The 15256-nt window shown below is 42.5% G+C and overlaps 1 protein-coding gene across 2 annotated transcripts in view; it reads right to left on the bottom strand.

Moving 5' to 3' along the window:
* AATF (apoptosis antagonizing transcription factor) overlaps positions 1-15256 on the bottom strand; it is a 104002-nt gene that overhangs the window by 37063 nt on the left and 51683 nt on the right. Inside the window, exon 9 of one of the 2 annotated variants that reach the window (XM_047757568.1) lies at positions 1036-1059. The exons of the other annotated variant lie outside the window; for it this stretch is intronic. Coding sequence (XP_047613524.1) covers positions 1051-1059 — 9 coding nt within the window. The 3' untranslated portion in view covers positions 1036-1050. Of the gene's footprint in view, positions 1-1035; positions 1060-15256 lie in introns of those variants that run through there. 2 annotated transcript variants of the gene reach the window in all.

The following is a 15256-nucleotide window of genomic DNA, read 5'->3' as shown; positions in this document are numbered from 1 at the left end:
GGGAGAAAAGTTTTATTCTCTGGAAAATACTGAGCCACAAAAGCTCCAAACTGAGGGAAATGAAGGCTGGGAGGGGGGGATAAGGGACAGGCTCTATGCTAATCCGTGGGACCTTCTGTCTCCTGCCCCACCCTGTACACAGGATGCTAGCACCGTGGGTAAACTTCCTAGAGGAGTCTTTTCTGGAGAAATTGCACAGTTATCCCTCATCTCCCCAGAAAATAGGATTTCCAAGTTCTGACAACCCAGAGGTTAGTTCACAGCACAATTACATAAAAAAGGAGCCAAAGAGCTCTGCCCAGGTTTCAGAAACACTTTTGAATGCTTTACTTTGAAATATGAAGGGACAATTAAAGCATCACCAGCAACTGAGGAAAGCCTCAGACACAGAGCAAAACAAACAGGAAAAAAAAAAAAAAAAAAAAAGGAATGCAGAGAACAAATGAAACCAGGAAGAAAAAAGAAAGAAGGAAAAAGGAAAGGAAAGAAAGGGAGAGAGAGAAAGAAAACTCAGAGTGGATAGCCTCAGAGAAGTCAGAGAAGATACACTTCCATTAGAATAGGATGCTATGAGAAAAGAGTAAAATAAGAAATTAAACATAACAAACTTTTAAAAATGTCAATAGAACCGGAAGATACATGTACAAAAATCTCATATATAAGACAAAAGGGCAAAAAGATAACATCCCCTTGTTTGTGAGAGAAGAAGAAAATTTAGAGGATAATCCAGGATGTCAAACATCGTATTTTCTCAATCATATTTTTTCTCAATAATAATATTTCCAAGAAAGGCCCGGAGAAATTTATTAAATCATAACAAAAACTTCTCCAAACGGAATGACAGGAACGAACCCACGACAGCCTAGGGCCATGAAGGGAAACGAACCTTGCATAAGCCACCTCATCGTGAACTGCGGCTCTGCAAGCGGAGAAGGTCCTGAACGGGCAGCGAGAAACAGGCCGCGAGCCGCGCCGGTGATGGCTGAGGCCGGCCGTCCTCTTCTTCCACTGGCACCTCCAGGGTCCCAGGGGTGACAATAAATTATCTGTCTAGTCACCCTAAAATGAAGGAAAGTAAATCTAGATGGGATAAGACACCTCAGTACCAATCGCAGAGGCCAGAGGACAGCAGAGCACTGCCTTCGACATTCTGAGGACAACGACCTGCGACCTCGCATTCCACACACGGCGGAAGGCTTCACCCGAGCTGCACGAAGCACCCCACACAGGCAAGGACTGGACGGTTTACTTGCCACTCGCTCTGTCACAGGAAGATGAGCTGCAGTAAAATGAGAGCACACGGCAAGAAGGAGAAAGACAGAGGCGGGCCAACAGGTCTCCCTCAGGAAAGAAGGGGAGGCGGGTCCCAGGACTCCGCGCCAGCCGCCCGCCGCCAGCCGCCAGCCGGGGAAAAGGAAGAGAAGAAGGAAGAGGCCCGGGAGCGCCGGAGTGAGGCCTCAGGAGAAAGGGGAGGCGATAACACGTTATTTCATACATTCAAGGCACGTGGAATATGTGCGGGAAATTTTGCAAGAGACACATAGGAAATTGAGCACATTTTTAAAAAGCAAGTATTGTTAGCTCTGGGATAAAGCAAATTTGTAAGGAAATGCAATCACAGTACCTCGCTTGTGAACATTTATGTAATCACAATGTTGGAAACACTTGTTCTCACAAAACTGTGACGACAAGGACAACAGGAGAAGGGAGAACTGAAGTGTGGGGGGAGGGGTGCAGGAGAGCAGGTCCTCACCACCGCGGTGGGAGGTCAGGAGAGGATTCCACAAATCAACAGTCATATAAACATGTTATTTAAAAAGATGCAAGTAACTAGAAGAAAAAGCTTAAAGTCTTAGAAGTTTTTACCCTCCAGGACAGTACTGTTTCAGTACAACAGTATTTAACATTTCTAAGGTCATGGAAAAACCCAAGAAGAATTTGCCAGTATTTATTTAGTAATGTCCAGAGCAAAGAGTATATATAGATGTTTCTAGAAACCCTTTCCAGTCTGCAAATTCACAGTGAGAAATTCTCTAATTCTACAGGGAAAAAAGGACTGGAGGATGAAGGGTATACTGACTAGAGCCCTTATGAATATATTACTGTTCCTTAAAATAAAACCTGGCAACACTTTAGAAATAATACCAATTACATTTGTTTTGATTTGCTACAGATAATGCCAAATAATTAACAGCTTTATTGAGATATAATCCACTTACCATACAATTCACCCATTCAAAGTGTAGATAATTCAGCATTTTTTAGTAAATTCAGAGCTCTGCAATCATATTTAATTTTAGGATATTTTCATCCCCCCTAAAAGAAACCCCATACTAGCTGTCAGCCCCACTAACTCCCAGCCACATACTCCCAACCGTCCTATGCAGCCACTCATCTTTCTGTCTCTATAGATACGCCCATTTTGGACACTTCATATAAAGAGGATCATATCATACATGGCCTTTTACGACTGGCTTATTTCACTTAACAGGTTTTCAAGTTTTAGGCACAATGGAGTTCCCGTCGTGGCGCAGTGGTTAACGAATCTGACTAGGAACCATGAGGTTGCGGGTTCAGTCCCTGCCCTTGCTCAGTGGGTTAAATGATCCGGCGTTGCCTGGAGCTGTGGTGTAGGCTGCAGACGCGGCTCGGATCCAGCGTTGCTGTGGTTCTGGCGTAGGCCAGTGGCTACAGCTCCTATTTGACCCCTAGCCTGGGAACCTCCATATGCCTCGGGAGCAGCCCAAAGAAATAGCAAAAAGACAAAAAAAAAAAAAAAGTTTTAGGCACGCTGTGGCTCATGTTAGGACTTCATTTCTTTTCATGGCTGAGTAATAGTCCATTGTTATGTATGGACCACACTTTGCTTAACCACTCGCCAGTGAGGGACATCTGGGTTATCTCCACTTTATGGCTATTATGAATAATGCTGCTATGAACAGTCATGTACTTGTGTTTGTGTGGCTATATGCTCTCATTTCTCTTGAGTTTATACCTAGGAGACGAATTTGGAGGTCATGCAGTAACTCTACATCTAACACTGTGAGGAACTGCCAGACTGTTTTCCAAAAGGGCTGCATCATTTTACATTCCCACCAGCAGTATGTGAGGGGTCCAACTTTTCCATATCCTTGCCAGCACATGTTATTATCTGACTTTTTAATTACAGCCATCCTAGTGGGTATCAAGTATTACCTCCTTGCAGTTTGATCTGGACTTCCCTGATGGCAAATGAAGTTGAGCAGCTTCCTGTGCGCGCTGCCCACCTGTGTATCTTCTCTGGAGAAGTGCCTACTCAGATGCTTTGCCCATTCTTTCATTAGAATGTCTTCTTCTGACTGAGGTTTTTAAGAGTTCTTTATATACTCTGGATAATGGTCTCTTTTTAAATCTCATCTGTGGGTGCTGTTATCAAAGTTTTTAATTTTGATGCAGTCCAATTTTTTATTTTGCCATTGATGTATCTGGTGTTGTATCTAAGAAACGACTGCCTAACCCAAGATCATAAAGATTTACTCCCTTGTTTTCCCCAAGCTTTATAGTTTCAGTTCTTATATTTAGATCTTGGATACAATTTGTGTTAACTTCTATGTACGGTATCAGGTAGGGGTCCATCTTCATTCTTTTGCATCTGGATATCCGATGGCCCCATTTGTTGAAAGACCATTCTTTTCCCCAACTCTTTTGGCATCCTTATCAAAAAGCCAAGTAATTTCTAAAGCAGTTTTATAGCCTCATATTCCCTGGCTTCCTGAATTTGTAACCCACAGTTACTGACTGCTACCTCTCAGGCTTCCATGGTTCACAGCCACAAATGCTTGAGATGGAAAAATGCTTGGGGCAACCCTCTATTTAACTTAGCCTTGCTGAGTCAGGATTTTTCAAACTCCCTCCCCAGTACATAGAGAACATATGAAAGCAGTGCAGTCAACATCCATGACTCATACACGTGGACTCATGATGCTTGGGTTTACTATTCCTTCAGCTTCCTTTCTAGCGCCCACAAGAATTCTTAGTGAAGAGGTATCTATTTCAGTTTTAATTCCTACTTTACCACTTTTTTTTTAGTTCTCATATCTCCTGCCTTTCAAATTATCCCCCAAAAAAGTCATTTGCTATTTTTATACTACATTTGAAGCATACAAAAGATAAGTCCACACATACTATTATTTCAAATATCAGGGAAGGAATTATTGTTCATGTCTATAGTGTAAAATTACCATAAAATGACCCACTCGCCATAGGTAACTGTTTTTTCTCTGTTCCCTTTCCACATTGCCCACTCACTCCTCCAGCAACTCTATACCACCTAATATTTCTGTCTCCATTATTCTTTTTTTTTCTTTTTTTTTTTTTTGGTCTTTTCTGGGGCCACACCCTCGGCATATGGAGGTTCCCAGGCGAGGGGTCCAATTGGAGCTACAGCTGCCGGCCTACACCACAGCCACAGCAACGCCAGATCCGAGCCGTGTCTGCAACCTACACCACAGCTCACGGCAACGCTGGATCCTTAACCCGCTGAGAAAGGCCAGGGATTGAACCTGAAACCTCATGGTTCCTAGTCGTATACATTAACCCCTGAGCCACGATAGGAACCTCTGCCTCCATTATTCTGAAATGACTCAGGTCAAGGTCTCGCAATCCCCATGTCTAACAGACATCTGTCATGACTCGTCCTACCAGATTTCTTGAAGCAGCAAGTGACACTGGACATTCTCACCTTCCTGAAACACTCTTTTCCTGGCATCTCTGAGGTGCCTCCTTCATTTCACACCATAGTCAGCCAGCTCCTCTACCCAAAGAGTAAATGCTAGCCTAGCATCCCTTGTCAAGACTGTTTCAAGCTTTCTGTTCTCCTTATTCCAGATACTTCCCCCAAGAGTTTCATTCTCTTCTCTAGGCTTCAATGACCTAAATGTTATCCCTGGAATTCCTTTTCCCTTACACTCAATATCTAACCTATCTCAAGTCTTATACATGTGATCCACCAGTTCATGAATCTGCCCGTTTTTCTCTACCTCCCCTGCCTATACCTTAGCACAAGCTATTATCATCTTCATTCACCCCATAAGTATTAAGCACACAGAGAAAACAGTGAAGAATAAAACAGGAGTTACCGCAGTGGCTCAGTGGTTAATGAACCCAACTAGCACCCATGAGGACTTGGGTTCTATCCCTGGCCTCGCTCATTGGGTTAAGAATCCAGTGTTCATAAGCTGTGGTGTAGGTTGCAGATGCAGCTGGGATCCCACGTTGCTGTGGCTGTGGCTCTGGTGTAGGCTGGCAGCTACAGCTCCAATTAGACCCCTAGACTGGGAATCTCCATATGCTACGGAAGAATAAAACACACATGGTCTCACCTGAGTTAGGAAAATGATATTGTAACATTTATTCTTGTCCCTCCTTCATTTTGTTCTCATCTATTCAGAGCAGCATTTTCAAAATGCAAGCGTGCCAACGTATACAACCCTTATTGCAGCCTAAAGGCCTCTTTACTACCTCTCCAGCCTAGTCTCCCCCCTTGTGCTCCGGTTCCACCAGTGTTCCTTTTGTACCTGAAATATTCCCATGCTCACTCCCACCACAGAGCCTGGCCAGGGATCAAATCAGAGCCGCAGCTGCCAGCCTACACCACAGCCACGGCCACGCCAGATCCAAGACCTATGCTGCAGTTTGCAGAAATGCCGGATCCTTAACCCACTGAGAAAGGCCAGGGATTGAACCCACATCCTCATGGACACTATGTTGGGTCCTTAACCCACTGAGCCACAACAGGAACTCTGGAACCTCTGCTTTTATCACTACTGATTATCAGCACTTCCTCCTCCTCAAACAATATTCTCCTTCTCACACGGGGCGTAGAGAACTGGGTGGTTTAAGTGGGTGGGAATTACCTTTTTTTTTTTTTCAAACCATCCCAAGAGTATTTGAATTTAAACAAACAAACATTCAATCCAAATGAATGAAACAATCGTAAAACACTTCTCATTATTTTACTGTTACAATGGTTCAGATCTAGCCTCCTCTTGGGTCTCATTTCCCAAAAGAAAAAGCTGGTTCTTCCAGGAAAAGAAGAGAGGGAACAGATCTATTGTGCTTCCTCCAACAGGCCCCCACACCCTGACCCTTACTATAGTATCTTCAAGTTGGTCCTTTTCCTGCAAGAAATGTGTCTTGAGAGCTTTGTAAAAAGAGCTGAAATAATTTCAATATAGTGTTTTCTATTTAAATATCTTTTATTTATGAAATAGGTTTGTGAAATCCCAGTCTTGGGTTTCTATCTCCCACTGTCTAAGATCTAATGCTTCTAGATATGAGCTTTTAATTCCCTGAATGGGTATGTCTCAGGGTTCAATATAACTGGAAACATCCGCCAACGAGTCAGAAAAATGCCACAGCTTTGGAGTCTGAATTCCATCCAGCTCTGCCCCTCGCTAGCTGTGTAGGGTGGGACAAGTTAGTTGACATGAGACTCGGTTTCCTCAGAATAATTGTACCTCATAAAGATGATCTGCAATTTTAAAAAATGATAAAAGTAAAGCACTTAACAAAATCTAAGTATTCAATAAATAGAAATATTGTCAGAGTTCTCTTGTGGTGCAGTGGGTTAAGGATCTAGCATTGTCATTACAGAGGCTGTGGCACGGGTTCGATCCCTGGCTGCTGGGGTGGACAAAAAAAAAAAAAAAAAGTATTTTCAACTCAGATAATACTCATAGATAATCACAAAAAATTAACACTTCCCACAGCTAAATCACCACAGCCACTAACACCAAAAATGAATAAATACAATAATTCGATGTTCCTTTCCACTGACTGTCAACGGTAGAAAAAAGTAAGATATGAAATGAAGGAAAAGCAGAATGGCAGGAAGAAAATGTAAAAAGCACAGAAAATTCAAAAAATAGTAAGTCAATATTTGAAAAGTAGGCTATTACTTGCAGGACTTTCCCAAACTGGATCATGATAAACTGGGGCAAAAGTGATCCTCTCCCTTATCATTTATTCTCTTAGGACAACTAACTATTCTTTCCTTTCCATGACCTACAACCACCCCCCAATCCTCTGGTCCTGTGTCTCCTTCCCCCTCAGCCTCATCCTGTCTAACATCCTATCTGTCCTTCTTTGAAGGCCTAGATCAAATGCCACCTCCTCCCTGCAGCCTTCTCTGATTCTCCCAGATGGTTAGGAATTTCTTTAACACCCCTCACCAAGCACTCTGGTTGTGTATTTTCATGTCATCTCCTCTGCTTGGCTGCAAGCTGCTGCTGCTTTTTTTTTTTTTTTTTTTGTCTTTTTTAGCACCACACTGTGGCATATGGAAGTTCCCAGGCTAGGGGTCAAATCAGAGCTGTAGATGCCAGCCAACACCGCAGCCCCAAGCCTTGTCTTCGACCTTCACCACAGCTCACGGCAACGCCAGATCCTTAACCCACTGATTGAGGCCAGTGATCGAACCAGCATCCTCAGGGATACTAGCCGGGTTCGTCACCTCTGAGCCACAATGGGAACCCCTGCTGCAAGCGTCTTAAGGGTGAGGGTATAGTCTTACTCAAATTCCTTCCATAGAACTCTGCACACTGCTTTGCACACAGTGACTAACCATTAATATCTCTGAAAGGGAAGAGTCAGGCACCAGGAAGGCTTCTAGATCTTGTGAGCAAAGAAGAAAAGCATCTAACTTTTGCAGTGGCCAGTACAATGTTTACAAGAAAAATAACACAGGGAAGAATGGAGGGAAATCAGGATGTGTGAATAAAACCAAGTGCATCTTACTACCGAAGTTACAAACAACCCACCTTTGGTTACTCAAATGAGAAAATGTATAGCTAGAGGCTACCAGTGAAAAAGTCAGCCTAACTCTGCCTCACTGCTCTTGGTCTTTAAGGATTTGATTAGTTTTTCCACTTTCTGATTCAGCGTTGCCTCCTGCCTCCACTCTAGACCTAGAGCTAAGGCCTGTGATTTGGAAGGGATGATAAATTCATTCACTGAATAAAGTAACAGTTTCTCAGCACAAGTTCTAAAATATTTCAAAGGCCATAATATTTCACTAGGCTTGGCCATTTGAGTTAAAATTTATTAGTCAAAACAGAAAACTTTCTCATCAGGCTCCATATATTCCATTAGGCTTGATATATAGTGTCTCCCGATGTCTAATAATTAACTAGAAGTGTAAGTAAATCACTATCAGCATTAGGCTCTGATGTGTGCAGACAGAGTGAGAATTAGGCAACTGACCTGCTCAAGAACTTCTTTTTGTCAATTTGCTTTTCCTATCTCTTCCCTACACATAAAAAGAATTTTACAAGGACTAAGCGACTGCGTTAAGCCATTCTTCCTAATCTACACCAAAACCAACAATGTGCCAAGAGTGCTACTGTTCAGAATTTCCAACAGCCCCCATTTCCAGCATTCTGTCCCTTAGTCACCAGACAGATGTCCTGGTGTGTATGTGCATGTGTCTGTGTGTGTGTGTGTGTGTAATTTTTTCCATCTATAAAAAAGTGAGGAGAGGGTTGGATATACTTTGGGACAGAAGTTCAATCACTACTTCTGGGCATTCTTTGGCAATGTTTCCTTTAAAAGCACCACACGATATATCATTTGTATTGAAAGAATAAAGAGGAAGACATTCAGAACTAGAGAAGCTTTTACTAAAAATGATTCCCAAGTAAAAAACCAAAAGGGTGGGACTGACTTGTATTCTGTAATTATGTCCCTTAAGAATTAAAGCTCAACTGAAACAAATCTCCACCTCTCCAGGATTCTCCTTCTAGCATTCAGACTCCAATAATTCTTCAGCCCCCCCAGGATCAATAACCCATTGATCCTGCCACCTTTTCAGCATCCCTCCTCATTCCTCACATGCACGTTTCTCTCCTTCCTCGGTGCCTGTGCTTCCACAGCCCATCAGAAGAGTCACTCCTGGGAAACATCCTCAACTCCCTTGCACAGTGTCCCTTCGCAATCCCTTGGGCATTGATGTGTCTTAGAATTCAGAATTTTGGGGATCAGGGGAAGGTAATATACTATAAATGCCCCAGCAGAGCCTGGGGCAGCACCCCGAAGTCAGAGTGACATTTCTGCATTAAAATCCACAAACATGGAGTTCCCGTGGTGGTGCAGTGGAAACGAATTCGACTAGGAACCATGAGGTTGCCGGTTCAATCCCTGGCCTCGCTCAGTGGGTTAAGGACCCGGCGTTGCTGTGAGCTATGGTGTAGGTCGCAGACGCGACTCAGATCCCGAGTTGCTGTGGCTCTGGCGTAGGCTGGCAGCTATAGCTCCAATTGGACCCCTTGCCTGGGAACCTCCACATGCCACAGGTGTGGCCCTAAAAAGCAAAAAACAAAACGGAACAAAAAAAACCCCATGAAGATGTATGTCCACTAAGTGGGATAAATAAAGCCTTACAGGTTTATACAGCTTCATAATCATTCAGGTAAGATGTTGCCACCACAAAGTTTTGCCAAACTTACCAAAACAAACGAACAAGATAACTATGAATTTTCAGACCTCTTTAAATTTCAGAAGTGCAGATAAGGGATTACATACCTACCTGTACTGCCCTGGCAAAACCCCAAACTGTGTTAAGTCTCAGGACCTGCATCCAGGTGGCTAAACCGACCAGAGCAAGAGACAAGATGGACTGAACTGGTCTTACTCACTTTAAAATCATTTCCACTGACCTCATGTGGGTGTTCAGTGCTAGGGGACAATTCCACTAGTTTCCTCATCCTCTCGCTCTCCCGCTCTCTTAGGTGACTCTGCCATCCCATCAGATGAGATATATGATTTGCAAATATTTTCTCCCATTCTGTGGGTCTCTGCACTTTCCTGATGATTCCTTTTGGCATCCGAGAAAGTTTTCAAGTCTGGTTTATTTGTTTTTTATTTTGTCACCTGTGCTTCTGTTGTCATATTTAAGAAACTATTTCCTGACCAAAGGTCATGAAGATTTACTGCTATGTTTTCTTCCAAAAGGTTTATAGTTTCAGCTGTTATATTTAGGTAGATGATCCACTTTGAGTTAGTCTTTGTGTGGGAATGAGCGTGGACTCTAACTTCGACCTTTTGCATGTGGATATCCAGTTGTCTTAGCATCATCTGTTGATGAGACTTCTCTTCCCAACAAAATGTCTTGGCACCCGTCGAAAATCAACTGACCATAAACGTAAAGGTCTACTTCTGGACTCTCAGTTGTATCCTATTGATCTACATGCCTAACCTTATACCAGTACCACAACGTCTTGATTACTGTAGCTTTGTAGTAAGTTCTGAAATTAGGAAGTATGAGTCCTCCAACTCTGATCTTTTTCATGATTGTTTTGGCTACTCTAGGCCCTTTGCATTTCCATATGAATTTTAGGACTAGCTCATCAATTTCTGTAGAAAGGCAGCTAGGACTTTAATAGGAATTGTGTTGAATCTATAACCCAATTGGAGGAGTCTTACCATCTTAACATTAAGTCTTCTAATCCATGAACATGGGATGGCTTTCCATTTATTTGGGTCTTTTTAAATTTCTTTCAGCAACATTTATAGCTTTCTGTGTACAAGTCTTTTACCTCCTTGGTTACTCTCAGGTATTTTATTCTTTTGGATGCTACTGTATTTTCCTTTTTTTTTTTTTTTTTGGTCTTTTTAGGGCTGCACCTGCGACATATGTAGATTCCCAGGCTAGAGGTCCAATTGGAACTGTAGCTGCCGGCCTACACCACAGCCACAGCAACGTGGGATCCAAGTCATGTCTACAACCTATACCACAGCTCACCAGATCCTTAACCCACTGAGCGAAGCCAGGGATCGAACCTGTGTACTCATGGATGCTAGTCGGGCTCGTTAACTACTGAACCATGACAGGAACTCTTGGATGCTGTCGTAAATGGAGTAATTTTCTTAACTTCCTTTTTAGATTGTTCACTGCTGGTATATAAAAACACAATTGATTTTTTGTGTGTTCATCTTGTATCCTGCACCTCTGAATTCATTTATTAGATCTAGCAGTTTTTTCGTGAATTCTCTGGGGTTTTCTATATCTAGGATCATGTCATCTGCAAAAAAGAGAGAGTTTTACTTCTACTTTTCTTTTTGTTGTTGTTGTTTTTCTTTTCTTTTTCAGCTGCCTCGTGGCCTTTGACGTTCCCAGGCCAGGGATCAGATCTGAGCTTATGCAGCTGTGGCAACACAGGCTCCTTTAATGCACCGTGCTGGGCTGGGGATTGAACCTACGTCCAGCGCCGCAGAGATGCCGCCAATCCTATTGCATCCAGCAGGAACTCCTAATTCTATTTTTCCAATCTGAATGCCTTTTATTTCTTTATCTTGTTTAACTGCCCTGGCTAGGACCTCTAGTACAATGCTGAGTATGAGTGGCAAGAGTAGACATCCTTGCCTTATGCCTAATCTTAGGGGAAAGCTTTCTCTCTTTCTCCGAGTAGGATATTAGCTATGGGCTTTCACAGATGTCCTTTACTAGGTAAGGAAGTTCCCTTCTATTCCTAGTGTGTTGAGTGTTTTTTAATCATGAAAGGGTGTCAGATACTTTTCTGATCTGGTGTTACCGTGAGCTGTGGTGTTACTGTGAGCTGTGGTGTAGGTCACAGACATGGCGAGGATCTGGCATTGCTGCGACTGTGGTGTAGGCTGGCAGCAACAGTTCCAATTAAACCCCTAGCCTGGGAACCTCCATGTGCCAAAGGTATGGCTCTAAAAAGACAAAAACAAACAAACAAAAACAATCTTGCATTCCTGGGCTAAATCCCACCCAGTCATGGTATATAATCTTTGTGATGTGTTGCTGGACTGAGTTTGCTAGTAGATTGCTGACTTTTGCATCTATATTCATTAGAGATACTGGTCTGTAATTTTCTTTCCTTGTGATATTTTTGCCTGGTTTTTGCTATCAGGATGATACTGGATTCCCTCTTTCTTAAAAAACTTTTATACGGAACCTGGGAAATCACTCTTCGTTTATTCTCTCTCACCTTCTCAAACACCTTTGCTGAGATTTCTTCATCTCCCCAACCTCAAAAAAATGTCTGAATGCGCCGGGACTCAGATTTTATCTTCTCTTTTTCTCTCTACTTTCATTCCTGAGGTGATCTCATTCAGTCTCACGGTATTAAATACAATCTATATGCTGATGGCTCTCAGACTCACACCTTCAGTTCAGACCGCTCCATGAAATCCAAAATTATATACATAACTATCCCTCCAACAACTTCCTATGAATGCTTCAGAGGTATTTTGAACTTAAAATCATCAATTGGGAATCGAAATAATTAAAGCCAACACAGGTCCATGGGGAGAAAAAAAAACCTTAGTATCATCAAAGTTGAGTTCCAAATTTCTCCTCTAAACTAGCTTCTCTCACGGTTTCCCACATCTCTGTAAATAGCAACGTCATCCATCCAATTGCTCAGATCAAAAAACCCAAAGTCATCCCGGACTCCTCTCTTTCCACACCCTGCACACACTCCATCAGCAAATCCTGTCAGTTCAATTTTCCAGAATCCAACCACTTCTCAGAACCCCCTCCAAAACATCCTAGTCCCAGCCACCACCATCTCTTACCCAGGTTATCACGAGTCTCCTATTTCCTGATTGCCACCCTGCTTCCTTAGAGTTTATTCTCAACACGGCCACCAGAGTGATTCTTTTAAAATATGAGTCCAATCATGTTACTACTCTGTTCAAAACCTGTTTTATCATTTTCCACCGCAGGGCCACAGCATCATCCTGTCTCTTCGCCAGATGAAGGCTCACGTGGGCAGGCCTCTGCTCTATTCTAGCCCCTAACAGTGCTCTGACAGACCTCTCTGAGGTGACAGAAATGCTTGATATTTGCCCTGTCCAATATAGCTGCCACTAGCACGTGGCTATAACACTTGAAATGTGGCTAGCATGACAAGTGAACTAAATTTTAACTTGATTTTATTTTAATTAACTATAATTTAAACTTAAATAGCTGCATGTAGCTAGTGGCTGCTGCATTAGCACAGCCTAGAACAATAGTTACTCAATAAATACACAGTAGATACTTGCATATATGCTAAATCAATGAATGGAAAGAAGAAATCTGAAGGCTTTCTTCTCCCCCCCTCCTCGCCTTTTTTTTTTTTTTTGGTCTTTTTAGGGCCGCATCTGTGGCATATGGAGGTTCCCAGGCTAGGGGTCCAATCAGAGCCATAGATGCCAGCCTACGCCACAGCCACAGCAACACCAGATCAGGGCCACGTCTGCAACCTACACCACACAGCTCACGGCAACGCTGGATCCTTAACTCACTGAGTGAGGCCAGGGATCGAACCTGCGTCTTCATGGATGCTAGTCAGATTCATTTCCGCTGAGCCATGATGGGAACTCCTTCTCCTTTTTATTATAGAAAATTTCAAAAATATACACAAATAGGCTGTATAGCACAATGAACCCTCAAATCCACATCACCAACCCGAAGGCTCTTCTAACCTGAAATAAGGTTCAAGGGATACGAGCATCTCAATCTGGCTAAATTTCAACAACTAAATTCTTGGAAAATTTATATCATTATCCAGAGTTTATTATATCTAACAGCATCTCTTAGGGCCTTTTAGTTTATTGAGACATGACTTCAGGAATTCGATCAGGTGTCTGTTGAGGGGAAAACCAGTCTGCTAACGAATGCTTGAGGCATATCAGTGAGAAGACACCACTGGAGAACTACGTGTATGTTCTTACATCAAGGACCTGACTGCTCTCCTGCACCATTTATTTCCTCCACTTAAATTTTAATAAAGCCGTACTTTTAAAGAGGAGCTATGTGACTACACAAGCCTGAGAGGACCCTTGCTCTGGTTGGTTAGATGACGCACATTCCTTGGGTCTATAAATTAGTCTTTATAAACCCAGCAGCTGGTATAACTATCATTAAGTGGATGGTGTCCATACCTGCGCAAAAAGGATTCCCGTGAACTGTCAGAGTGCAGACAGATACACTGGATCTTCGTTCTTCCTAAACAGATATAAATCTGAGAAGGAAACTCTCGAATGGATCTTTTAAGTGTGTCAGTTCAAAAGCAGCATATATGCTAGAAAGAAAATCCCACCAGGAGCAAGAGCACTTGGGTTTCAATGTTTGAAGTGGGGCCATCCTATCCTAGTCACTTACTTCCTCTAGGCTCTAGTTCAGAAAAAGATAGTTTGGACTTGATGATTTCAAAGATGCTACCTAACTTTAAAGTGATCACATTCTATTCTAGGTCTGCAGTACACATACATTTTCAAAGATAATTACAAACTTCCCCCTTTTTATGCTAAGTCATTGCCTCTCTCATTTAAAGGAGCTATACATTGAATAATACAATTTAACAAAAAGACATCATACTCACTTTAGTGAACAGGTAGTGTTCCCCATTTCTAAAGCGCCCAATTCTTCACTTGGATCGACTAAAATACCACTGGAGTCCTGTGTTTAACTTACACTCAGCCAGATGACATTGGGCTTATTAGTAGTACAGAAAAGGCAATTTGGGCCACCTCTTTGCCTAGCAAACTCCTAAGCTTCCACTTGTGTTTGAAAACTTTCTTCAGTAGTTCTAGGCCAATTCTTGTCTCTTTCCCAGCTGGCTCCATCAAATATACTGTTTCAGGCTTTGTTCTGAGGTTTTGTCTAAACGAAGCAGTAGAACTGAAGTCATGCTCCAGTGTTTGAAAAGCAAGGAAACAGAAAGAAATGAGGGCCAGTCATGTGTGCCCCCCCCCTTGATGCTGCTGTTTGATGAAATTTCTAGACCTTGCATTTAAAATATGGCTTTTGTGTTCATTGAAGCTCTATTCACAATGGCCAAGACATGGAAACAACCCAAATGTCCATTGAGAGACAACTGGATTAGGAAGATGTGGTCTATATACACAATGGAATACTACTCAGCCATAAAAACAATAAAACAATGCCATTTGCAGTAACATGGATGGAAGTAGAGACTCTCATACTGAGTGAAGTAAGTCAGAAAGAGAAAGACCACTATCATATGCTATCACTTCTATCTGGAATCTAATATAAGGCACAAATGAACCTTTCCACAGAAAAGAAAATCATGGACTTGGAGAACAGACTTGTGGTTGCCAAGGGATGGGGGAGGGAGAGGGATGAATGGGGTGCTTGGGGTAAACAGATGCAAACTACTGCTCTTGGAATGGATTTACAATGAGATCCTGCTGTGTAGCACTGAGAATTATGTCTAGATACTTATGATGGAGCATGATAATGTGC

Source organism: Phacochoerus africanus, chromosome 14 (genome assembly GCF_016906955.1).
Source record: "Phacochoerus africanus isolate WHEZ1 chromosome 14, ROS_Pafr_v1, whole genome shotgun sequence".
Classification (NCBI taxonomy): Eukaryota; Metazoa; Chordata; class Mammalia; order Artiodactyla; family Suidae; genus Phacochoerus; species Phacochoerus africanus.
The sequence above is the reverse complement of the archived record's forward strand: the minus strand, read 5'-3'. Positions and strand labels throughout refer to the sequence as shown.